At 36.2% G+C, this 27,073-nt stretch overlaps 1 protein-coding gene across 1 annotated transcript in view; it reads right to left on the bottom strand.

The window, feature by feature from the left end:
• Positions 1–27,073, bottom strand: part of CA10 (carbonic anhydrase 10) — an 834,592-nt gene that overhangs the window by 543,128 nt on the left and 264,391 nt on the right. The window contains exon 3 of the mRNA XM_013971774.2: positions 18,882–19,024. Coding sequence (XP_013827228.2) covers positions 18,882–19,024 — 143 coding nt within the window. The remainder of the gene's footprint in view (positions 1–18,881; positions 19,025–27,073) is intronic.

The following is a 27,073-nucleotide window of genomic DNA, read 5'->3' on the forward strand; positions in this document are numbered from 1 at the left end:
ATATGATATAAAACCAGCAATCATGAAGAGAGTACAAATATTAGATATTGGAAATGCATTTGAAATTAAGATACCAGCAACCAGCAACTTAAAACAATCTTATACATACATACATACATACATACATATATATATACACACACACACATATATATACACATATCAATAATTGCATTAAATGTAAATGAATCAAGTGTTCCAACCAAAAGTCATAGAATGTCTGAATAGAAACAGAAAGTAAGAACAGAACAGAAACAGAAGGTCTACAAGAAACCCACTTCAGATCTAGGGACACATATATACTGAAAGTGAGGTGATATAAGAAGGTATTCCATGCAAATGGAAATCTAAGAAAGGTGGAGTAACAGTACTCAAATCGGACAAACTGGGTTTAAAATCAAGGCTATTACAATAGGCAAAGAAGAAAACTACATAATGATCCAGGGATCAAACCAAGAAGAAGATATAACTATTATAAATATACATGCACACGATATAGGAGCACATCAATATATAAGGCAAATACTACTAGTCATAAAAGAAGAAATTTATTATAACACAATAAAGGGAAACTTTAACACTTCACTTATGTCAATGGAAAGACCATCCAGACAGAAAATCAATAAGGAAACATAGGCCTTAAGTGGCACATTAGACCAGAGGGACTTAATTTATATGTACAGAGCATTCCATCTGAAAGCAGCAGAATACACATGTTCTTTTCAAGTGCACATGGAACATCCTCCAGGGTAGACCAATATGCTGGCCACTATGCAAATTTCAATAAATTTAATAAAATTTAAATGATATCAATCATCTTTTTCAACTACAATATTGTGAGATTAGAAATACACTTGAAAAAAAAATCTGTCAAAAATAAACAATATATTCCTAAACAACCAATAGAGCACTGAAAAAAATCTAAGAGGAAATTAAAAAACACCTTGAGACAAATAAAAATGAAAACATGACATTTAAACCTATGGAACACAACAAAATCAGCTTCAAGAGGGAAGTTTATAGCACTACAACCTTAACTTAGGAAATAAGAAAAATCTCAAATAAACAGCCTAAACTTATACCTAAAGCAACTAGAGAAATTAAGAACAAGAAAAATCCAGGCTTAGTAGAAGAAAAGAAATCATAAAGACTGAAGCAGAAATATTTGGAATAGAGAAAAAAAAAATAGCAAAGATCATGGAAACTAAAAGCTGCTTCTCTGAGGAGATAAATAAAACTGATTAACGTTTAGCCAAATTCATCAAGAAAAAAAGGGAGAAGACTCAAATCAATAGACTTAGAAATGAAAAAGATGTTACAATTAATACCACAGAAATACAAAAGATCTTAAGTGACTACTACCAGCAATTATGTACCAATAAAATGGACAGCCTAGAAGAAATTATCAAATTGTTAGAAACATAAAACCTTCTAAGACTAAAAAAGGAAGAACTATTAAATATGAACAGATGAATAACAAGTACTAAAATTGAAACTATGATTAAAAAATTTTGAATAAACCAGATGACTTCACAGGCTAATTCTACTGAATATTTAAAGAAGAGCTAAACTCAATGCCTTTCTAACTATTCCAAAAGCTGCAAAGGATTAAATACTTTCAAACTCATTTTATGAAGTCACTGTCATTTTGATATAAAAACCAGACGATGATACCAAAAATATAGAAAAGTACAGGTCAATATCACTGATAAACAAATGCAAAAATCCACAACAAAATACTAATAATATAATTCCAACAATTCATTAGCAGAATCACACAGCATGATCAATTGAGGTCTTTCTCACGTATGCAAGGTATTTTCAATATCTTGTAATCAATCAGTGTGATACATCACATCAAAAAATTGAAGAATATAAATCATATAGTCATGTCAACAGATGTAGGAAAAAGGTATGACTTAAACAACCATTTATGATTAAAAAATTAAAAAACAAACAAAACACACACAGAAAAAAACAAAGTTCTCCAGAAAGTGGGCATAGAGGGACCTATCTCAACATAATAAAGGTCCATATCACAAACCTACAGCTAACATCATTCTCAGTGGTAAAAAGTTGAAAGCATCTCAACTAAGATCAGAAACATAAAAGGACGTCCATTCATCAGTTTTATTTAATATAATTTTGATAGTCCTAGCTATGGTAATCAGAGAAAAAAAAAAAGAATCCAAATTGGAAAAAAAGGTAAAACTGTCACTGCTCATAGATGCCATGATGCTATGCAAAGTGAATCCTCAAGATGCTACCAGAAAACTACTGGAGTCCATCAATGAATTTGGTAAAGTTGCAGGGTAAAAAATTAATACACAAAAAATCTCTTACATTTCTATACACTAACAACAAGGAAGTATAAGGAGAAGTTAAATAAATAATCTATTTTAACATCACTTCAAAAAGCATAAAATATCTAGGAATAACCTACCTAAAGAGACAAAATAACTGTACTCTGGAAACTATAATGCTGATGAAACAAATTAAAAATGACACAATCAGATGGGGAGATGTTTTCTTCGACCGGAAGAATCAATATTGTCAAAATTACTAAACTACCAAAATAATCGACAGAGTCAATGTAACCCCTATCAAATTATCAATGGCATTTTTCAGAGAACTAGACAAAAAAATAAAATCTTAAATTTGTATGGAAACACAAAAGATCCAGAAAAGTGAAATCATCATAAGAAATAAAAAAGGACCGGGAGGAACCATTCTCCTTGACTTCAGGCTATACTACAAAGCGACAGTAATCAAAACCATTTGATACATGCTACTTGGTGCAGAATAAAAAAAAAAAAAAGTAAATAAATAAAAATGGTACTGGTAATGGAACAGGATAGAAAGTTGAGAGATAAAGCCATGCCCTAACAGTCACCTAATCCATGACAAAGGAGGTAAGAATATATAATGGAGAAAAGCCTCTTCAGTAAGTGGTGTTGGGAAAACTTGATGACCACATGTTAAAGAATGAAATTAGAACATTCTCTAATACCATACACAAAAATAAACTCGAAACAGTTTAAAGACCTACATGTAAGACCAGATACTACAAAACTCTTAGACATAGGCAGAATACTCTTTGACATAAATAGCAGCAATATCTTTTTGGATATAACTTTAAATTAATTAAAGTAATTAAACTTTTAAAAATAAACAAATGAGACCTAATTAAACGCTTTTGTGCAGCAAAAGGAATAATCCATTTTACCATCACTTCAAAAAGCATAAAATATCTAGGAATAAACCTACCTGAGGAGACAAAATAACAGTTCTCAGGACTAAACAAAATGAAAAGACAACCTACACAATGGGAGAAAATATTTACAAATTAAATGACCTACAAGGAATTAATCTTCAAAATATAAAAACAGCTCATGAAGCTCTATATTAGAAAGAAACAAACAAAAACAACCAATCAAAAGATGAACAGAAGACCTAAATAAACAGTTCTCCAAAGAAGACATTCAGATGGCCAAGAAGCACATGAAAATATTGTCCACGAATTATTAGAGTACTGCAAATCAAAAATACAATGAGGTATCACCTCACACCAGTCAGAACAGCCATTATTAAAAATTTTGCAAACAACAAATGCTGGTTAGGGTGTGGAGAAAAGCAAATGCTCCTATAATTTTAATGTGAATGTAAATTGGTGCAACCACTGTGGAGAACAGTATGGAGATTACTTAAAAATTAAAAATAAAGTTACCATTCTTGTTCAGTTGCTAAGTCACATCCAACTCTTAGTGACCCCATGGACTGCAGCACACCAGGCTTCCCTGTCCTTCACTATTTCCCATGAGATTATTCACAGTCATGTCATACTGATGTCATTGAGTCAGTGATGTCACCCAACCATCTCATCCTCTCTCACCCCCTTGCCATATCCTTCAGCAATCCCACTCCTGGGCACTGATCCAGAGAAAGGCATAATTCAAAAAGATATACGCATTCCAAAGTTCATAACAGCACTATAAAAATTAACTAAGATATAGAAGCAAACTAAATACTCATTGACAATTGATTGGATAAAGAAGGTGTTGCATGCATATATAGTAGAATATTATTCAGCTATCAAAAATAATGAAATAATGTCCTTTGCAGAAACATGGAATGAACTAGAGATTATCCGTACTAAGTGAAGTAAGTCAGATAAAGATAAAGAAATATCACTTATATATGGCATGCAAAAAAAAAAAAAAAAAACCGGTACTAATGAATTATTTACGAAATATAACCAGATTAATAGGCTTCCAGCACAAACTTATGGTTACCAAAGTGGAAATGCAGACAGAGGAGGAATAAATTTGGAGTTTGGAATTAACATATACACACCATTATATATAAACTAACCAACAAGGATCTATTTTGAAGCACAGGGAACTCTACTCAATACTATCTTATAATCTATTGATACATGGGAAAAGAATCTGAGAAAGATTGGGTATATGTATGCTGCTAAGTCGCTTCAGTGGTGTCCGACTCTGTGTGACCCCATAGACGGCAGCCTAACAGGCTCTCCCGTCCCTGGGATTCTCCAGGCAAGAACACTGGAGTGGGTTGCCATTGCCTTCTCCAATGTATGAAAGTGAAAAGTGAAAGTGAAGAAGTTGCTCAGTCGTGTCCGACTCTTAGCGACCCCATGGACTGCAGCCTACCAGGCTCCTCCAGCCATGGGATTTTTCAGGCAAGAGTACTGGAGTGGGGTGCCATTGCCTTCTCTAGGGTATATGTATATGCATATGTATACCCAAATTACTTTGCTATACACCTGAAATTGTGCCATTGCCTTCTCTAGGGTATATGTATATGTATATATATACCCAAATTAGTTTGCTATACACCTGAAATTAATGCCACAGTGTAAATCAACAATACCCCAGTTTAAAATAAAAATCAAATTGGAAAATTAAAGCCAATATGACTGATTTGACAGTTCATGATTTATATAATTATGGCAAAATAGTTATTTAATTCAAGTAACCGCCATAGGGCTTCCATAATAGCTCAGTTGGTAAAGAATCTGCCTGCAATGCAGGAAACACTGGTTCAATTTCTGAGTTGGGAAGATCCCCTGGATAAGGGAAAGGCCACCCACTCCACTATTCTGGCCTGGAGAATTCCATGGACTATATAGTCTATGGGGTTGCAAAGAGTCAGACACGACTGAGCAACTTTCACTTCACTTCACTTCTTCACTTTAACATCCATTTAACTTCTATATATCTATGTTCACTTTTAATCTTTAATGACATTTATTGTTTTATTTATAATTTTACAAGAAATACATTTTCATTGAAGGTAACAACATACATAAGAAAACAAAGCAAAACCAATCACCTTTAATCCCCATCTCTGCAGAGACAAATATTATTAGCATTTTGATGCATTTCCTTCAAGTGTCTACATATTGTTTTTCTAATTGACACAAAATAAACATATTATGTTAGTTACAAGTGACAAAATATTGATTTGATGTTTCAGTACATTGACAATTATCCTCATATGTCTAGTAATCAGCAGTCACCATACAAAGATATTAAGATATAATTGACTATATTTCCCACACTATACATTTCATTGTATGACTCATTTTGTAATTGGAAACTTGTACATTGAATCACCCTCAGTTATTTCACTCATCCCTCCACAAATTTGTTCTCTGGTAACTAACAATTTGTTCTCTGTATCTATTAATCTGATCTGTGGTTTTTTTTTTTTTTTAAGTTTCTTCATTGTTTTATAGATTCCACATATAAACGGAATCACGTGGTATTTTTCTTTCTGTGACTTATTTCATTTAGCATAGTGCACTTTAGGCCCCTTTTATGGCTTTCCATTGTACAGTTATACCTTATCTTCTTCATGTATCTATCAGTTCAGTTCAGTTGCTCAGTCATGTCTGACTCTTTGCGATCCTACCAATCACAGCACGCCTAGGCCTCCCTGTCCATCATCAACTCCCAGAGTTCATTCAGATTCACATCCATGGAGTCAGTGATGCCATCCAGCCATCTCATCCTCTGTCGTCCCTTTCTCCTCCTGTCCCCAATCCCTATCAGCATCAAAGTCTTTTCCAATGAGTCAACTCTTCCCATGAGGTGGCCAAAGTACTGGAGCTTCACCTTTAGGATTATTCCTTCCAAAGAAATCCCAGGGCTGATCTCCTTCAGAATGGACTGGTTGGATCTCCTTGCAGTCCAAGGGACTCTCAAGAGTCTTCTCCAACACCACAGGTCAAAAGCATCAATTCTTCAGTGCTCAGCCTTCTTCACAGTCCAACACTCACATCCATACATGACTACTGGAAAAACCATAGCCTTGACTAGACGGACCTTAGTCGGCAAAGTAATGTCTCTGCTTTTGAATATGCTATCTCTGTTGGTCATAACTTTTCTTCCAAGGAGTAAGCGTCTTTTAATTTCATGGCTGCAGTCACCATCTGCAGTGATTTTGGAGCCAAATAAATAAAGTCTGACACTGTTTCCCCATCTATTTCCCATGAAGTGATGGGACTAGATGCCATGATCTTCGTTTTCTGAATGTTGAGCTTTAAGCCAACTTTTTCACTCTCCTCTTTTACTTTCATCAAGAGGCTTTTTAGTTCCTGTTCACTTTCTGCCATAAGGGTGGTGTCATCTGCATATCTGAGGTTATTGAGATTTCTTCTGGCAATCTTGATTCCAGCTTGTGCTTCTTCCAGTCCAGCGTTTCTCATGATGTATTCTGCATATAAGTTAAATAAGCAGGGTGACAATATACATCCTTGACGTACTCCTTTTCCTATTTATAGATGGACACTTAGGTTGCTTCTACTATCTTGATTATTGTAAACAATACTACAATAAACATAGAGATGCACATATCTTTTCAAATTAGTATTTTGATTGTCTTTGTGAAAATACTCAGGAGTAGAATTGTGGGTTTAATTTGCATTTCTCTGATGATTAGTGATGTTTAGTATCTTTTCATGTATCTGTTGGCCATCTATGTGTCTTCTTGGGGTAAATGTCTATGCAGATTCTCTGCCTTTTTAAAAATTGGACTGCTGGGTTTTGTGTTTTTTTTTTTTAAATACTGAGTTATAAAAGTACTTTGTATATTGTAAATATTAACCCTCATCAGATATATCATTTGCAAATATATTCTATTAAGCAAGTGGCTTTTTCATTTTGTAGAGAATTTTATTCTCTATGCAATTGCTTTTTAGTTTCACATAATCTAATTTGTTTAACTTTCATTGTTTCCCTTGCCTAAGGAGACATACAAAAAAAATATTTCTGAGGCCAATGTCAAAGAATATATTACCTATGCTTCCCTCTAGTTTTGTGCTTTATGATTCTACATTTAGGTCTTTAATCCACTTTGGATTTATTTTTGTGTTTGGTGTAAGAAAACAGTTTCCTTTGACTCTTTAGTATGGAGCTACTCAATTTTCCCAATGTTATTTACTGAAGAGGCTATCTTAATCCATAGTTTATTCTTGTTTCCTTTTTCATAGATTAATTAGCCACAGATGCATGGATTTATTTTTGGACTTTCCATTCTGTTCCATTGATCTATGTTTCTGTTTTTGTGCCAGTACCATACTATTCTGATTACTACAGCTTCAGAGAATGGGTGAAAATCAGGGTGCATGAAATCTCCTGATTTGTCCTTTTGTTCAAGATTGATTGTTTTCATTATTTGAGGTCTTTAGTGTTTCCATACAAATTTAGCAACAATTATTTGTTCTGGTTCTATATCAAAATCTTTGATAGGAATTGTATTGAATCTGTAGATTCATTAGGTAGTATACTCATTATAACAATATTAATTCCAATCCATAAATATGGTATATCTTCCCAATTGTTTCATCATGTTCAATTAGTTTAGTAAATGTCTTCCACCATTTCGAGTATAGATCTTGTACCTTTTTTATCAGATTTATTCTTAAGTATATTATTTTTTCAAGCAGCTGTAAATGGGGTTGTTTTCTTAATTTCTTTCTGATAGTTTGTTGTTAATTTACAGAAATGCAACACAGTTCTGTATATTGAAAATATATCTTGGATCCTAAATGAAGTAATTTTTAATTATCATTTTTTTGTTGGTGTCTTTAAGATTGTCTCTATATACTATCTTGTCACCTGAAAAAAGTGACAGTTTTACTTCTTTTTCAATTTGAACTCATTATTTTTCTTCTCTGATTGCTGTGGCTAGAACTTCCAACAATGTGGTGATAGAGGGCATCCTTATCTTCTTCCTGATCTTACAGGAAATGTTTTCAGCTTTTTACTATTGAGAATATTAGCTGTGGGCTCATCATATATGGCCCTTATTGTGCTGTGGTATCTAACCTCTATGCACACATTGTTGGCAGTGTTTATCGTAAATCATTGTTGAATTTTGTTAAAGGCTTTCCCTGCATCTATTAAGATGGTCATATGATTTTTCATTCTTTGTTTTATTTATGTGATATATCATGTAGATCAATTTGTAGATATTGGGCCATGCTTGAATTCCTGGGACAGAGTCCACTTGATCATGGTGCATGATCCTTTCAATATATTGTTGAATTTGGTTTGTTAATATTTTGTTGAGAAAATTTCCACCTATTTTCATCAGTGTGATATTTGATACTAACTTTCTTTTTTCATGGAGTCTTCCTCTGCTTTTGGTATCAGGGCAATGTTGATCTCATACAGTAAGTTCAAAAGTCTTCCTCCCACCTCAATTATTTTATAATAGTTTGAAAAAATAGTTTTTAACTCTCCGTTAAATGTTTGGTACAATTCAGCTGTGAAGCCATCTTGTTCATCTGTGAAGCCATTTTGTTTGTTGGGAATTGTTTAATTACTGATTCAAGTTTATTATTGATAATCAGTCTGCTCATATTTCCAATTTCTTCCTAATTTAGTTTAGGAGCTTGTTCATTTCTAGAAATGAATCCATTTCTTCTCGGCTATCCATTTTGTCGGCATATAATTTTTCATAGGTTTTTTTTACAGCTTTGCATTTCTGTGGTGTCAGTTTGACTTCCCCTCTTTTATTTTTATTGTTTTGGTTCATCTCTCTTTTTTGATGATACTTGCTAAAGTTTATCACTTTTGCTTTCTTTTCAAAGAAAACCATTTCTTTTCTCTATTTTGTTTCTGCTATGATCTTTGTTATTTCTTTCCTTCTACTACCTTCATTTTTTTTTCTTCTTTTTCTAGTTCCATTACATGTACAGATGAACTGTTTATTTGAGGGCTTTTTTGTTGTTTGTTTCCTGTAGAAGGCTGCATCATTACCAACTTCCTTCTTAACTTCTTTAGTTGGGTCTCATAGATTCTTGACTGTGTATTTCTATCTTTATATGTCTTCAATTTTTTTTTTTTTTTTGGTTACATTTCCTTCTGGCTTTTTTCAGTAACCAGTTGGTTGTTTAGTATCATATGGTTTAGACTTCTTGTGTTTGTGACTTCTGCATTTTCTTCTTCCCCTTTTAGTTGATCTGTAGTCTCAAACTCTTGTGATCAGAAATAATGCTTAATGTGATTTAAAACTCAAGATTTTATTATTATTATTATTATTATTATTATTATTATTTTGTTTTTTGGCCTAACATACGATCTATTCTCAATAATGTTCCATATGTGTTTGGAGATAATGTGTATTATGCTACTTTCAGATGAAATGTTCTATATATATTTTTTAATACTATCTTGTAGAGCATATTATTTACAGCCAGTGTTATTAATTTTCCATCTGGATAATCTGTCCATTTCTGTAAGTGGGATATTACAGTATCCTATTATCATTGAGTTACTGTCAATTTCTCCTTTTAAATATATTTATATTTGGTTTATGTATTTATGTACTCCTATTTATATTAGAAGCTTCTATCTAGTTTAGAAAATTGTTATATCTTCTTATTTGATTTAAGTCTTGATCATTATATGATGTTCTTCTTTGTCTCCAGTTACAGTCTTTGTTTCAAACTCTATTATTTCTGATGGAACTATAAGCATGCCTGTTTTTCTTTCCTTTCCATTTGCACAGAATACATTTTTTTCTATCCCCCATTTCAGAGAAGGCAACAGCACCCCACTCCAGTACTGTTGCCTGGAAAATCCCATGGACGGAGGAGCCTGGGTAGGCTGTGGTCCATGGGCTCGCAAAGAGTCGGACACGACTCAGCGACTTCACTTTCACTTTTCACTTGCATGCATTGGAGAAGGAAATGGCAACCCACTCCAGTTTCCTTGCCTGGAGAATCCCAGGACGGGGGAGTCTGATGGGCTGCCGTCTATGGGGTCACACAGAGTCAGACACGAATGAAGTGACTTAGCAGCAGTAGCAGCAGCATCCCTCATTTTTAGTTTGTGTGTGTCTTTAGATCTGAGGTAGGTGTCTTGCAGGCAGAAAATATATGGGACTTGTTGTTTATCTGTTTATACCCACTGTATGATTTCTGATTGAAGTATTTAGTGCATTTAACTTTAAGGTAATTATTGTTGAGTATGCAAGCATCACCATTTTTAAACATTATTTTGAGATTGTCTTTTGTGGTTCTTATTTGTTCCTTTCTTCTTTTCATCTCTTATGTTGAGATTTGATGACACTATTTAGCACTATGCTTGGGTTCCTTTATTCTGTGTGTGTGTGTGTGCGTGTGTATGTATCTGCTATCAATTTTTGGTTGGTGGTTACCATGAAGTTTTTATATAGCAATATATGATTATTTTAAGATGATGAGTTCTTCACTTCAAATGCATTGTAATAACCTTCCTTTTTACCCCCCATACTTAATTTTTTACCTCATATTTTATAGCTTTCTGGTCTGTGGATTTCTTAACTATTTATTATGGATATAGATAAATTTACTACTTTTGCCTTTTAACTTTCTTACTAACTTTCTACAAGTAACACCCTCCCCCCGCCAAAAAAAAAAAAAAAAAAAAAAAAAGGGCATTTCATCGTAGAGGACTGAAATGAAAAAGTAGGAAGTCAAGAGTTACCTGGTGTAACAGGCAACTTTGGCCTTAGAGTACAAAATGAAGCAGGGCAAAGGCTAACAATTTTGGCAAGAGAACACCTAATCATTGCAAACATCCACTTCCAGCAACACAAAAGAGAAGTCTACACTTGGATATCACCAGATGGTCAATACCAAAGTCAGATATATAATATTCCTTGCAACCAGGGATGTAGAAGCTCTATACAGACAGCAAAAACAAGACTGGGAGCTGACTGTGTCTCAGATCATGAACTCTTGATTGCAAAATTGAGATGTAAATTAAAGAAAGTAGGGAACACCACTAGGCCATGCAGGTATGACCTAAATCAAATCCCTTACCATTATACAATGGAAGTGACAAATAGATTCAAGAGACTGGATATGATAGACAGCATGCCTGAATAACTATGGATGGAGGTATGCAACATTGTACAGGAGACAGTGATCAAAACCATCCCCAAGAAAAAGAAATTCAAAAAACAAAATGGTTTTCTGAGGAGGCCTTAAAAATTGCTGAGAAAAGAAGATATCTGAAAAGGCAAAGAAATAAATGAAAGATATATACCCACCTGGATTCCAAAGAATTCAGAGTTTCAAAGAATAGCAAGGAGAGATAAGAAGGCCTTCCTATGTGAACAGTGCTAAGAAATACAGGAAAACAATAAAATGGGAAAGACTATAGTCCTCCTTAAGAAAATTAGGATACCAATGGAACATTTCATGCAGAGATGTGCACAAGAAAGAACAGAAACTGTATGGACCTAAAAGAAACAAGATATTAAGAAGAGTGGGAGGCACACAGAATAACTATACAAAAAAAAGATCTTAATGACTCAGATAACCATGATAGTGTGATCACTCACCTAGAGTGAGTCATCTTGACTTATGAAGTCAAGTGGGCTTTAGGAAGCATCACAATGAACAAAGGTAGTGGAGGTGATGGAATTCCAACTGAGCTACTTGAAATCCTAAAAGGTGATGCTGTTAAAGTGCTGCACACAATATGCCAGGAAGTTTGAAAAACTGAGCAGTGGCCATAGGACTAGAAAAGGTCAGTTTTCATTCCAATTCCAAAGAATGGCAATGCCAAAGTATGTTGAAACTACCAGAAAATTGCACTCATTTCACACGCTAGCAAAGTAATGCTCAAAGTTCTCCAACTAGATATTCAAGCTGGATTTTGAAATGGCAGAGGTCAGATTGTCAGCATCCAATGGATCACAGAAAAAGGAACAGAATTGCAGAAAACCATCCACATCTGTTTCATTGACTATGCTAAAACCTTTGACTGTGTGGATCACAACAAACTGTGGAAAATTATTAAAAAGATGGGAATACCAACCAGGCAACCTTAATTGCCTCCTGTGAAACCTGTATTTAGGTCAAGAAGCAACAGTTAGAACTGTACATGGAGCAACAGACTGGTTCCAAATTAGGAATGGAGTATGTCAGGCTGTATATTGTCACCCTGCTTACTTAATTTCTATGCAAAGGTACATGAAGTGAAATGCTGGGCTGGATGAAGCAAGTTCAAATAAAGATTGCCAGGAGAAATATCAATAACCTCAGATATGCAGATGACACTACCCTTATGGCAGAAAGTAAAGAAGAACTAAAAAGCCCCTTGATGAAAGTGAAAGAGGAGAATGAAAAGCTGGTTTAAAACTCAACATTAAAAAAACTAAGATCATGGCATCCAGTCCCATCACTTTATGAAAAATAGATGTGAAAACATTGGAAATAGTGACAGACTTTATTTTCTTGGCTCAAAAATCACTGGAGATTGTGACTGCAACCACGAAATTAAAAGAAGCTTGCTCCTTGGAATAAAACCTATGACCAATCTAGACAGCATATTAAAAAAAAAAAAAAAAAAAAAAGAAAGATTACTTCACCGACAAACATCCATCTAGTGTAAGCTATATTGTTTTTGTTGTTGTTGTTGTTGTTGTTGTTGTTTTCCAGTAGTCATGTATGGATGTGAATGTTGAACCATAAAGAAGTCTGAGTGCAAAATAAGACATGATGCTTTTGAAATGTGATGTTGGAGAAGACTCAAGGGTCCCTCGGACTGCAAGAAGATCAAACCAGTCAACCGGAAAGGAAATCAGACCTGAATATTCCCTGGAAGGCCTGATGATGAAGCTTCAAATTTTGGTTATCTGATATGTAGAGCCAATATGTTCCAAAAGGCCCTGATGCTTGGAAAGTTTGAAGGCATGAGAAGAAGGGGACAACAGAGGCTGAAATGATTGGACCATATCACTTGCTCAATGGACTTGAGTTTCAGAAAGCTCTGGGAGATGAAGACAGGAATGCCTAGTGTGCTGCATTCCATGGGGTCACAAAGAGTCAAACACGACTGAGTGACTGAAAAACAACAAAAATAGGTAGTTTTATTAATGGTTGATCTCTTTTAGTTATAGTATATTTTCCTTTGCCAATGAGATTTTTCCTTTTGCAATGTTCATATTTTTAGTTGTCATCTTTCCTGCTTAGATAAGTCCCTCTAACATATCTTGTAAAGACAGTAGTGCTGAACTCTTTTTTTTTGTTTGTTTTTCTTGTCTCTAAAATCCTGTCATCTTCAAATTTGAATAATAGTTTTGCTGGATAGAATATTCTTGTTTGTAGGGTTTTTCCTCTCATCACTTTGAATATATTGTGACACTCCCTTCTGGCTTATGCAGTTTCTGCTGAAAAGTCAGCTGATAGACTTACAAGAAGTCCCTCACATGTAACTAGTTGCTTTTATCTTGTTCCTTTTAATATTCTCTCTTTATCTTTATATTTTGCTATTTTAATTACAGTGTTTTAGTGTGATCTTCTTTCTTCTTACCTTCTTTGGAACTCCTTTGCTACTTGGACTTGTATCCGTTTCCTTTCACAGGTTAGGGAAGTTTTCAGCTATTATCTTGAAGAAAACTTATCTTCAAATAAGTTCTCTGCCCCTTTCTCTCTCTTCTTCTTCAGTCCCCTATACTAATGGTCTTGAGACCCACTAGTATAGGGGGCCCACTAGAATATTAGAGTGCTTGATGTTATTTCAGAGGTATCTTAAACTACCTTCTTTTTATAAATTTTTTAAAATCTTTTTTTGTTCAGTTAGGGTGATTCCCACTGCTCTTTTCCAGTTAACTGATCCATTTCTCTGTATCATTTAATCTAATGTGATTCCTTCCACTGTATTTTTAAATTTAAATTGATTTTTGAATTTAATCTTTTTTAAATTGTATTTTAAAATTAAATTGCAGTTCCATTTGGTTCTTTATATTTTCTAATTCTGTTACATTTCTCACTGTGTTCTTCCTTTCTTCTCCTGAGTTCACTGAGTATCTCAATGGCTGTAGACTGCTTTTCTCCATTTTGTTAATATTTTTCCTGAGATTTTGTCTTGTTGCCTCTTTGGTACATATTTCTATCTCCTCATTTTGCCTATTTTCTGTATTTATTTCTAGTGCTAGAAAATTTGGTTACTTTACCTGATTTTGGAGAAGTGGATTCATGTAGGAGATGTTCTATGGAGGCTATGAACACATTCTCTTCTGGTCAGCAGAGCTATAGGCTCTAAGAGTGCCCCCTATGCGGCACTTTCTGTTGTGTCAGGGCCAACTACTTTGTTGACCTCCACAGCTAGACATTCTTGGAGCTCAATTTCTTGGTACAAGACATCTTACTTGGTGAGCTTAATGTGAGGCTTGGACCTCTTTCTCCTTGGAGAGAAGCTCTGCATTTGTTATTGTTCTTCTGTTTATGGGTTTTCTAGAAAGGGGTATGGGTCTTGACTGGATTATGTCTCCATTCCTCATACTCATTTCATTGCAGCTCTTTCTTTATATCTTCAGTTATGGAAAATCTTTCAGCTAGTCTTGAGGTTCCTGTTAATAGTTGCTGTGTAATTGTAACTTTGGTGTGCCCATGGAAGGAGGTAAGCTCAGGGTCTTCCTATTCTTCCATCTTGGCAACATTTCTCCCCAAAATAGGATTCTTATATGCATTTGCAATGCAAACATGTTTGAGTATTGTTTGGAAGTATACTTATTTTGGATTTTGTCCATAAGAGTCCTATGTGTCAGATATGAACAACTGGAACAAAAAGTACCATTGCTTAAAAACTACCATTGTAAATAAGCAACTTGAAAGGTAAAATAAATCATTTTTCACACATGATAAATACCTTTTATTATATCAAGGCATGATTATACTTTGATTTTTATCTATTATTACTCTATGCATTCTTGTGTTCACATTGAATTTCAGCCCTAACAAAAAACAAAATGAAAACAAAAAGCAGAAAAACAAAACAAACCAAAAAAAACCCTGTAGTTCATCTGAGCCTTATGCCAGGTCAAATATGTTCAAAGAAACATAGTAACACAGTCAGGTACTACATCAAAGCAGCTTCATGGCTTTGTAAACCCTGTGCATTTAAACATGAGCAAGAATGATGCTCGTGGATAAAAGTGTCAAATGAAACACATGATGACGGGGATGGATTTTACATGTTGATACCCAGCTGATCTTAGACTTCAAAATGTGGCAGCTTTCCCAAATTCTACAAAACCTCCAAATCTGGCAGGGAGGTTTTCAAACCTTTTGAGTTAGATACACGTTTCTTTGAGGAAAAATTAAATTCAGAGCCACTGATCTGAATCCTCACTTCCAAAATAAACCTCAATTCAGTACGTGAAAGTGAAAGTGAAGTCGCTCAGTCATGTCCGACTCTTTGCGACTCCATGGACTGCAGCCTATCAGGCTCCTCCGTCCGTGAGATTTTCCAGGCAAGAGTGCTGGAGTGGATTGCCATTTCCTTCCCCAAGGGATCTTCCCAACCCGGGAATCAAACCCGGGTCTCCCGCATTGCAGGCAGACGCTTTACCGTCTGAGCCACCAGGGAAGTCCATATCTCTTAAAAGATTGCAAGCATGATTTAATTATTGTCTATCAAGTTTAGGTATTTTATTACCCATTAGTTTATCCAACTACCATCTATATTTTATTTTTGGCCTTTCACAAATGCAAAGGATATCATCAGACAGTTCTCAGCTCTTATAACAGCTGACAACACAAATCATGCCGGATATAAAATTAACACCATCAAAAGTAAATATTTCAAAAATTTCAAACTCCAATGCATTTAAAAGTTGACTTGGATCAGACACACTTTACTAAACTGAAAATATATTTTTTAAATCACATATAACAACAACAACAACAACAAAAAAAAAACACTGAAAAGCAACATAATTTATGAACGATTTTTAACTCCAGCTATCTCTCATTCTCTTTTTTTTTTCAATATAAAATTTATTTTGTGTGAGAATGGGAATCATAGTTCAGCATTTCTATGCAGAGAGAAGTTGTCTTCATTTTGTTTTGTTTTTTAATTTCTTTCACACTAAGATTTTCCTCTAAGATGGTATGATGAAAAATGAAACTTACATTTTCACTATTTGTGTTAGCTTAATTCCTATTCTATTCCACTCCCTATGTACCATCTACCCAATAATGCTTTAAATCCTTGCATATCCTTATGAAAAAATCCATTTCTTTAACATGGCAGCAGGATCTCACCTCACATTACTCTTCCATACTTATCTCCTCATTAACTCCTCTTCAGTCTCTGTGCTTCAGCCTTTCTCGTCATCTTTTAGGTAATCTCTGGAATTCAGATACCAACCTTCTATATACTTTGTGTGTGTGTATGGTTACATTTTTAGAATTTTCACTTTGTCTGGGGTACAGTTATTCCCTCAATCACCCTCTTCAAGAAAGAATGATTGAATACTCAAAATTGCCTTTTTAAATATACTGGTCAGCGAACCTATACATGGTTACGATGACTTGAATGATCAACTTTTTAGAGAAAGGTATATATTGCACCCAATTCAAGTTCCCCTTAGGCTTTGCAAAAATAAAACTGTGAACGGAAGAATAATTAAGGCAGGTTAGTTTTTCACAGAATCAGAACAATAAACTACACAAAATAAGGACCTTTTTATAGGACCTTTTTATAAAAATGCTTCCTAAGTCATATTCAAAACAGCACACAAACTCTACTTAGCTGAATAGTATCAATCACAAGAAGATCTTGTGAAACTTGCTTTGTGACCTGAATCAAGGTTGGTAACAACACTTTGATGGGCCATTTGACTTTTCTGTATGTGTGTGAAAACTACATGACAAGAAAAAAAAAATGTCAGAAAACAAAAAGATTGCTTACAAAACTTGTGATAATCAAGGTGAACCGACTGCATAAGGGATGTAGAAATCAGACCCCAAGGAGCCCAAACCCTGGAAAATCAGTTACTAGCAATAGCAAAAGTTAGCCATAATTTTAACCATAGTTTCTCAAACATAAATGATTTTCCATTTCTCTTGAGTTCATAATAGCTAAGCCACCTTCAAACACAATTTTCTGAATTTTTTTTCCACCTTCAACAACCTACTCAACAGAAAAAGGTAGCAAAATCAATGCTAGATTCCTGTGATGAGAAGACCCCATGGACATTGTACTCTTCTATAAACTAAGGAGAAGCTTATCATGAGGGGAAGGGAAGTGGGGGGAGAAAAGGAGGGATGTTGGTGTGAGAATGGGAATCATCCTTCAGCATTTCTATGCAGGAGCTAGGATTCTTACCCAGGAAGCCCTAGTAAGACTAATTATTGTTTTTCTCATAAACCACCTAAGGTGATTGTTGTTTGCTTTTCCTTACAGGATGACAAATGCCTGATATTACTTTTGATAAAAAGATTTTCACTTTGTTGAGGTTAAAAGAAGCCCCAGTGAAGAGGTTTCTGAGAGGAAGAATTTCCCAGCATGATATTTAGGGGTTGCAAACACTGTTTTCTGATCTTCCTTCATGGGCTTCTGAGAGGGTAACAGGCAGGAAGGTCTCCAAACGGAGGAAATAGCCTGCAAGTGTCAGACATTTTTCTCTCTCTTAAGCGGCAGGAGGAAACAAACTAGCCATATTTTTTCCTTCTCTATACAAATTTAAAAGGAGGTTTCTCTTAAAATACTTTGTTGCCATAATGACATCTGGTTTCACCTGAAGTTAACTATTCTCAAACCTTGAGATAACCAATGCCTTTTTCTTATGGAAATGTTTATTTTAATCTATGCTAATGTACTATGCCTTTACCCCAAACTCTGTCTTCAAGTTGGTTCTGCCTCTAGGCTCAGAACCTACTTGACAAACCAGTATGTTATACTCAGATATTGTTCCCCTAATCTATGTAAATGAAACTGTTGGTATGGTGATCTGCCCTTCTTCAAGATTCAAGTTAATCATTTTGTGGCCCAGGATGAAACATTTGGTGCCAAGATTATCCCAAAATGCATCTTATGGGTGAGGGGCCTGGTGCCATTCTGAGTTTTAAGGCATTTCTTTCTTTCATTAACAGACTGCTAGTGGCTACATAAAATCCAGCTGAAGACTAGCAGGGGGGTACTCTTTCTGCCCCCTTCTGATGCCTATGTCAGAAGCTCTCTCTGTCTCCTTTATATTTTAATAAAACTTTATTACACAAAAGCTCTGAGTGATCAAGCCTCGTCTCTAGCCCCAGATTGAATTCTTCTCCTTCAGAGCCAAGAATCCCGGCATCCTTGCGTGATAAAACAAGCTTTCACTTCCAAGGGATAGGACCTCAGGAAACATCCAGGGAGTACAAAGAAGTAATCAGAAGCATGGAAATTGACTGGGTAGAGAAAAAGCATGATTAAGACATATTTGTTAGCAATAGACCTGAAATCTGTGATATTACTCCTGGGTGGAAAGACAAGCTCATCACAGAGATCAAGGACTAGAAGTTTGGCTTTCAGAATCAGCATCTCCCCTATCCTCAACTTCACAATGGAAGCAACATGGTTACTTACCTTCCTGCCCCCAGTGTTGATGCGAAGGGGTGTCAGAAAGGGATCAAAGATCATATGACTAGTCTCTATGTTGACTGGCGACTGCCGTTTCCCCACAGAGCAAAGATTCCAAGCTGAGTTCACCAATCCCCAGAAAGAAGGAACTAGAAACAGGAAAAAAAAAAAAAAGGTAAAAAAGTAGAATCAAGCTGGGTGGAAGGCTGGGGAAGCAATGTAATAAGAACTATGGCACGAAAGTCATAAAATTAGAGAGCCATACAATATCCCCCACCCATAGACATCCTTGGGTGTCATGGCAGTTTCCTAGCCTGAATCTTGGTCAGCTTCTCTAAGTCTTACCTTCATGATGTCTTAAGATCAGAGATTCTTATTTCAGACCCACTATCCTGTGGCCTCTTTGATGGGTACAGTCAATATTAATACCATAATAAGAAGATGGCATAGACCAGCCACATCACCTACTCATATATATGTATATGTTTATCTAAGTAGCTTCAGTTGTGTCAGACTCTGTGTGACTCCATAGATGGCAGCCCACCAGGCTCCATTGTCCCTGGGATTCTCCAGGCCAGAACATTGGGATGTCATTTCCTTCTCTTCTGTTCATATTGAGGTGCACTAAATATTTAGCAACGCCTAGCTGATACTTTGCTTCTTTGTTTGACAGGAATGATATGGGAATCAACCTTGACCTAGAAAGCATTCAACATATACAAGGTATTATTCTATGTTGTCAAGACCAAACTGAGGGAGTGAATTATTTTATGAACCCCCCAATCAATATCAGGGAGCTTCCCAAGTAGCTCAGTGGTAAAGAATCCACTTGCCAATGCAGGGACTCAGGTTCAACTCCTGGATGAGGAAGATCCCCTGGAGGAGGAGATGGCAAACCACTCCAGCATTCTTGCCTGGAGGATCCCATGGAGGGAGGAGATTGGCAGGGTACAGTCCATAGGGTCGAAAAGAATCAGCCACAACTGAGCAACTGAGCATGCATGCATGCAATCAATGCCAAACAACAGCTTGGCAACTTGACTTAATGTAACCGCACCTGAAGGGTGTGTTCATTGATAAGCAGAAAAGGATGGAATTGAGTGCTAAACGGAAATATCTGAAAGGAAACCAGCCACTTATCTTCAGTGTCACATTAAAGAATCTATTAAACAAATTTCTATCCTATTTCCAGCCATATTTTACTCTGTTTAAGAAAGTTAGCAGAATGCTAGTGTAAATAACCTACTAATGTTATGTCAGTGATGATCAGAAGCTGTATCTTCAACCTTTCCCGGCCACCTTAGTATCTCTTTGAATCCATGTGTCATGCCTCTGAGATTATATAGTCATCATTCATTCATCCATCTACTACATCCATCAGCAGTACAGTGAATTATTATTGCATGTCCATCACTGGGTTAGGTTGAATTTTGAAGGCAAATACATGTAAGAACAATTACGGCATTGGGGGTAGGGAACAGTATGCAGTTAAGTCAAGTGTGTATAAAACTCTAGAAGAGGGGCACCAAAGCCTGCAGCAGAGGAATCAAAGAACATGAGCCTAACAATATAGAATCACAACCCTCTCAAAAGTACCTACTCTCTCAGGAACTCAAACTAAATACAGCTTTTAATTTACAGCAGCCATCATTCCTTCCCATGGCATGGGTGAAGAAAACAGGCAAGAGAAAAATATGGCAAATATCTGCCAAAGATAACATGAAAGAGAACAGTATCGGGCCGGACAATATGTCTAATCTCATCTAAATTCAAAATTGTATAACCCTTTTAACTGTTATAGCAATTATTGTGTAGAAATGGGAGAAGAGATAAAAACAATTTCCTTAGAGCCTTAGAAGAATGCTTTAACATCTTATTGTGAAATATGACAAATAATTTGGATAAACCCATGGTAATAAGCCTCTGGTAGCTCCATTACCTTCAATTTAAAAAGTTTGGAATGACTTCAGTTTTTTTTTTTTTTTTTAAATTTATCAAATTTATCAGATTTATGGCCCAGGATGTGATCTATCTCATCATAGCACTATTTATAATAGCCAGGACATGGAAACAACTTAGATGTCCATCAGCAGATGAATGGATAAGAAAGCGATGGTACATATACACAATGGAGTATTACTCAGCCATTAAAAAGAATACATTTGAATCAGTTCTAATGAGGTGGATGAAACTGAAGCCTATTTACAGAGTAAAGTGAGCCAGAAAGAAAAACACCAATACAGTATACTAACACATATATATGGAGTTTAGAAAGATGGTAATGATGACCCTGTATGCAAGACAGCAAAATAGACACAAATGTATAGAATGGACTTTTAGACTCTGTGGGAGAGGGAGAGGGTGGTATGATTTGGGAGAATGGCATTGAAACATGTATACTATCAGGTAAGAAACGAATCGCTAGTCTATGTTTGATACAGAATACAGGATGCTTGGGGCTGGTGCATGGGGATGATCCAGAGAGATGATATGGGGTGGGAGGTGGGAGGTGGGTTCAGGATTGGGAATTCATGTACACACAGGGTGGATTTATGTCAATGTATGGCAAAGCCAATACAGTATTGGAAAGCAAAATAAAGTAAAAAACAAAAAAGTTTGAATTAGCTTTTCAGTTATAACAGATTTTCAAAATGGCCGCCATGACCAGAGTTTCAGAAGGAGAAAGAAAAGGACAAGGAAGAGAAGAATTAGATAGGAGAATATGTACATGTTGTTCCTTGGCACTTTCATTTCCCATTATTATTTAAGTTATATTATCACTGCAAGTCACATTATCATTAGAAGGTACCATGACCCAACAAAATTAAAATTTTAAGGAAGCTCTTACATTAAAAATATTTTTTTTAAATATAAACTATTATCTCTAAAATGCTCTTTTAAATTCACTGAATTTTATACTTATTTCTCTATAATTTCAAGATTATTATAAAAATAAAGACTCCATCAGTGCGTATTACTACCTGTTTTCATCAGTGATGTACATAAACATGGCCAATGTGAGGATCCTGGGGATATATTCATGGCACTGCCACAGATTAGCTGTGTTACTTTAGATAGTCATTTACTTCTTGGGCCTTTGTTGGTATCTATGGCCTCAGACATAGGCTGAATAATTGACTCCTCCAAAGATGTCCACATCCTAACCCCAGAACCTGTGAATGTGTTACCTTATGTTGTAAAATGTACTGGGAAGAAATTACTAAAACTAACTAATGAATTGTCAAAAGTTATGACCAACCTAGATAGCATATTCAAAAGCAGAGACATTACTTTGCTGACTAAGTTCCATCTAGTCAAGGCTATGGTTTTTCCTTTAGTCATGTATGGATGTGAGAGTTGGACTGTGAAGAGGGCTGAGCACCGAAGAATTGATGCTTTTGAACTGTGGTGTTGGAGAAGACTCTTGAGAGTCCCTTGGACTGCAAAGGAGATCCAACCAGTCCATTCTGAAGGAGATCAGCCCTGGGATTTCTTTGGAAGGAATGATGCTAAAGCTGAAACTCCAGTACTTTGGCCACCTCATGGGAAGAGTTGACTCATTTGAAAAGACTCTGATGCTGAGAAGGATTGGGGGCAGGAGGTGAAGGGGACGACAGAGGATGAGATGGCTGGATGGCATCACTGACTCGATGCGCATGAGTCTGAGTGAACCCCGGGGAGTTGGTGACGGACAGGGAGGCATGGCCTGCTGCGATTCATGGGATCGCAGCGTCGGACACGACTGAGCAACTGAACTGAACTGAACTGAACTGAATAAGCATCTTGAGATGCACAGATTACCTGGATTATCTGGGCCCAACGTAATAACAGGGGTCTATTTTCAGACAGAAGTGTAGAAAGGAAACAGATACAGAGAAAAGATTTAAGGATGGTAAGAGAGGTCAGAGAGGTCAGGAGAGGAGTAAGAAACATGAGCCGATGAACACAGTTGCCCTTTACAAGCTGGAATTGGCAAAGCAACAGATTCTTCTTCTAGAGACTCCAAAAGGAATATCAGCCTGCTGACACTGAGACTCATTTCACATTTATCACCTCCAGAAATTTAAGATAATACATTTGTTTTCTTTTATGTCACTAAGTGGCTATTATTTGTCAGAACCACAACAGGAAAATAATACAATTTCCTTTCCTATGATGTCTTAGGAATCTTCCTTGGAAGGCAGATGTGTGATCAACATAGTAACAGCTGGTACATATTGCATTTTAAATATTCACATGAAAATTATTAACAAAAGTAATCCAACCCCATAAATGCATTGTGCTGCTATTTTATGGCAGTTAGGGTGGGCAGATGCGACTGTGTTTTTTTTTTTTTTTTTTTAGCATGATATCTATATTCACAAAACCCTTCAAAGCATCTAAAATAGATAGGTAATAGATAGATAGATAGATAGATAGATAGATAGATAGATAGATAACATGACAACAAATTGTAAGCAATTATTTCTACTATATTATTATCTAATTTGCTTAATAATATGTTATGGACATTTGACTGTGTCAGGAATTTTTGAAAGGCTGATTTACCTTATCCCATTAATAATGGCTGCATAGTATTTCACAGTCCAAAAGCAAACCCATTTCAGTGAAGAGAATCATCATCCTTTTAGATAAAAACTAGCTGTCTTCCCTGACATCTCCCCAAATTCAAACATTTACCAACTTCTGGTGAATTTGTTTCTTAAATTCACTCAAGTGCAGCCCTCTACTCATCTCTACCACCACCACTTGAGTCTAAGTTACCACTTTCTTTCACCTAAACTTCTGCAACTATCTCTCAGTTCAGTTCAGTTCAGTTCAGTCGCTCAGTCGTGTCCGACTCTTTGCAGCCCCATGAATTGCAGCACGCCAGGCCTCCCTGTCCATCACCAACTCCCGGAGTTCACTCAGACTCACATCCATCGAGTCAGTGATGCCATCCAGCCATCTCATCCTCTGTTGTCCCCTTTTCCTCCTGCCCCCAATCCCTCCCAGCATCAGAGGCTTTTCCAATGAGTCAACTCTTCGCATGAGGTGGCCAAAGTACTGGAGTTTCAGCTTTAGCATCATTCCTTCCAAAGAAATCCCAGGACTGATCTCCTTCAGAATGGACTGGTTGGATCTCCTTGCAGTCCAAGGGGCTCTCAAGAGTCTTCTCTAGCACCACAGTTCAAACGCATCCATTCTTCAGCGCTCAGCCTTCTTCACAGTCCAACTCTTGCATTCATACATGACTACTGGAAAAACCATAGCCTTGACTAGACGGAGCTTAGTCGGCAAAATAATATCTCTAGTTTTGAATATGCTATCTATGTTGGTCATAACTTTTCTTCCAAGGAGTAAGCGTCTTTTAATTTCATGGCTGCAGTCGCCAATAGGTCCCTTTTCTTTTTTTTTTTTTTTATTTTTTTAATTTTTTTTAAATTTTAAAATCTTTAATTCTTACATGCGTTCCCAAACATGAACCCCCCTCCCACCTCCCTCCCCACAACATCTCTCTGGGTCATCCCCATTCACCAGCCCCAAGCAAGCTGCACCCTACATCAGACATGGACTGGCGATTCAATTCTTACATGACAGTATACATGTTAGAATTCCCATTCTCCCAAATCATCCCACCCTCTCCCTCTCCCTGGAGGCTAATTACTTTACAATGTTGTATTGGTTTGCCATACATTAACATGAATCCTCCATGGGTATACACGTGTTCCTCATCCTGGAACTTCTCCCACCTCCCTCCCCATACCATCCCTCTGGGTCATCCCACTGTACCAGCCCTGAGCACCCTGTATTATGCGTCAAACCTGAACTGGCGATTCATTTCACATATGATATTATACATGTTTCAATGCCATTCTCCCAAATCATCCCATCCTTGCCCTCTCCCACAGAGTATAAAATACTTTTCTATACATCTGTGTCTCTTTTTCTGCCTCTCATACAGGGTTATCATTATCATATTTCTAAATTTCATATACATGCACTAGTATACTATACTGGTATTTTTCTTTCTGGCTTAGTTCACTCTGTATTATAGGCTCCAATTTCATCTACCTCATTAGAACTGATTCAAATGTATTCTTTTTAATGGCTGAGTAATACTCCATTGTGTATATGTACCATCACTTTCTTATCCATTCATCTGCTGATGGACATCTAGGTTGCTTCCATGTCCTGGCTATTATAAACAGTGCTGCAATGAACATTGGGGTACACGTGTCTCTTTCAATTTTGGTTTCTTCAGTGTGTATGCTCAGCAGTGGGATTGCTGGCTCATAAGGTATTTCTACTTCCAGGGTTTTAAGGAATCATCACACTGTTCTCCATAGTGGCTGTACTAGTTTGCATTCCCCCCAACAGTGTAAGAGCAGTTCCTTTTTTCCACACTCTCTCCAGCATTTATTGCTTGTAGACTTCTGGATCACAGCCATTCTGACTGGTGTAAAATGGTACCTCATTGTGGTTTTGGTTTGCATTTCTGATAATGAGTGATGTTGAGCATCTTTTCATGTGTTTGTTAGCCATCTGTATGTCTTCTTTGGAGAAATGTTTGTTTAGTTTTTTGGTCCATGTTTTGACTGGGTGTTTTATTTTTCTGGAATTGAGCTGCAGGAGTAACTTGTATATTTTTTAGATTAATTCTTTGTCAGTTGCTTCATTTGTTACTGTTTTCTCCCATTATGAAGGCTGTGTTTTCACCTTGCTTATAGTTTGTTGTGCAGGAGCTTTTAAGTTTAATTAGGTCCCATTTGTTTCCCATTTGACATTGAAACATGTATACTATCATGTAAGAAATTAATTGCCAGTCTATATTCGATACAGGATACAGGATGCTTGGGGCTGGTGCACAGGGAAGATCCAGAGAGATGATATGGGTTATATGAGGTGGGTCATAGAGGATCCTCCTGTGATTTATGTCAGAGAGTGTTTTGCCTATGTTCTCCTCTCGGAATTGTATAGTTTCTGGTCTTACATTTAGCTCTTTAATCCATTTTGAGTTTATTTTTGTGTGTGGTCTTAGAAAGTGTTCTAGTTTCTTTTACAAGTGGTTGACCAGTTTTCCCAGCACCCCTTGTTAAAGAGATTGTCTTTTTTCCATCGTATATTCTTGCCTCCTTTGTCAAAGACAAGGTGTCCATAGGTGTGTGGATTTATCTCTGGGCTTTCTATTTTGTTCCATTGATCTATATCTCTGTATTTGTGCTAGTACCATACTGTCTTGATGACTGTGGCTTTGTAGTAGAGCCTGAAGTCAGGTAGGTTGATTCCTCAAGTTCCATTCTTCTTTCTCAAGATTGCTTTGGCTATTAGAGGTTTTTGTTTGTTTGTTTGTTTTGTATTTCCATACAAATTGTGAAATTATTTGTTTTAGTTCCGTGAAAAATACCATTGGTGGCTTGATAGGGATTGCACTGAATCTATAGATTGCTTTGGGTAATACACTCATTTTCACTATATTGATTCTTCCACTCCATGAACACAGTATATTTCTCCACTGGTGAAAGAAACCAAAGAGGACACTATTAGGTGGAGAAATATACCATGCTACTGTGTTTCATTAATAAACTTCACACCCCAAAATTACCCCCATAAAACACAAACAGTGGAAGTTTTATACGAACATTTGATTTGCTTGGGCATGGAATTTGATTGGGCATGGAATTCTTTTATTTTATTTTATTTTACTTTACAATACTGTATTGGTTTTGCCATACATTGACATTAATCCACCATGGGTGTACATGAGTTCCCAATCCTGAACCCCCTCCCACCTCCCACCCCATATGATCTCTCTGGATCTTCCCCGTGCACCAGCCCCAAGCATCCTGTATCCTGTATCAAATATAGACCGGTGATTCATTTCTTACATTATAGTATACATGTTTCAATGCCATTCTTCCAAATCATCTCACCCTCTCCCACAGTCCAAAAGTCCGTTCTATACACCTGTGTCTCTTTTGCTGTCTCACATACAGGGTCATCATTACCATCTTTCTAAATTCCATATATATGTATTAGTACACTGTATTGGTGTTTTTCTTTCTGGCTTACTTCACTCTATATAATAGGCTCCAGTTCCATCCACATCATTAGAACTGATTCAAATGTATTTTTTTTTAAGGGCTGAGTAATCATCCATTGTGTATATGTACCACGGTTTTCTTATCCATTCATCTGCTGATGGGCATGGAATTGTT

The sequence above is a fragment of the Capra hircus genome, chromosome 19 (genome assembly GCF_001704415.2).
Source record: "Capra hircus breed San Clemente chromosome 19, ASM170441v1, whole genome shotgun sequence".
Lineage (NCBI taxonomy): Eukaryota > Metazoa > Chordata > Mammalia > Artiodactyla > Bovidae > Capra > Capra hircus.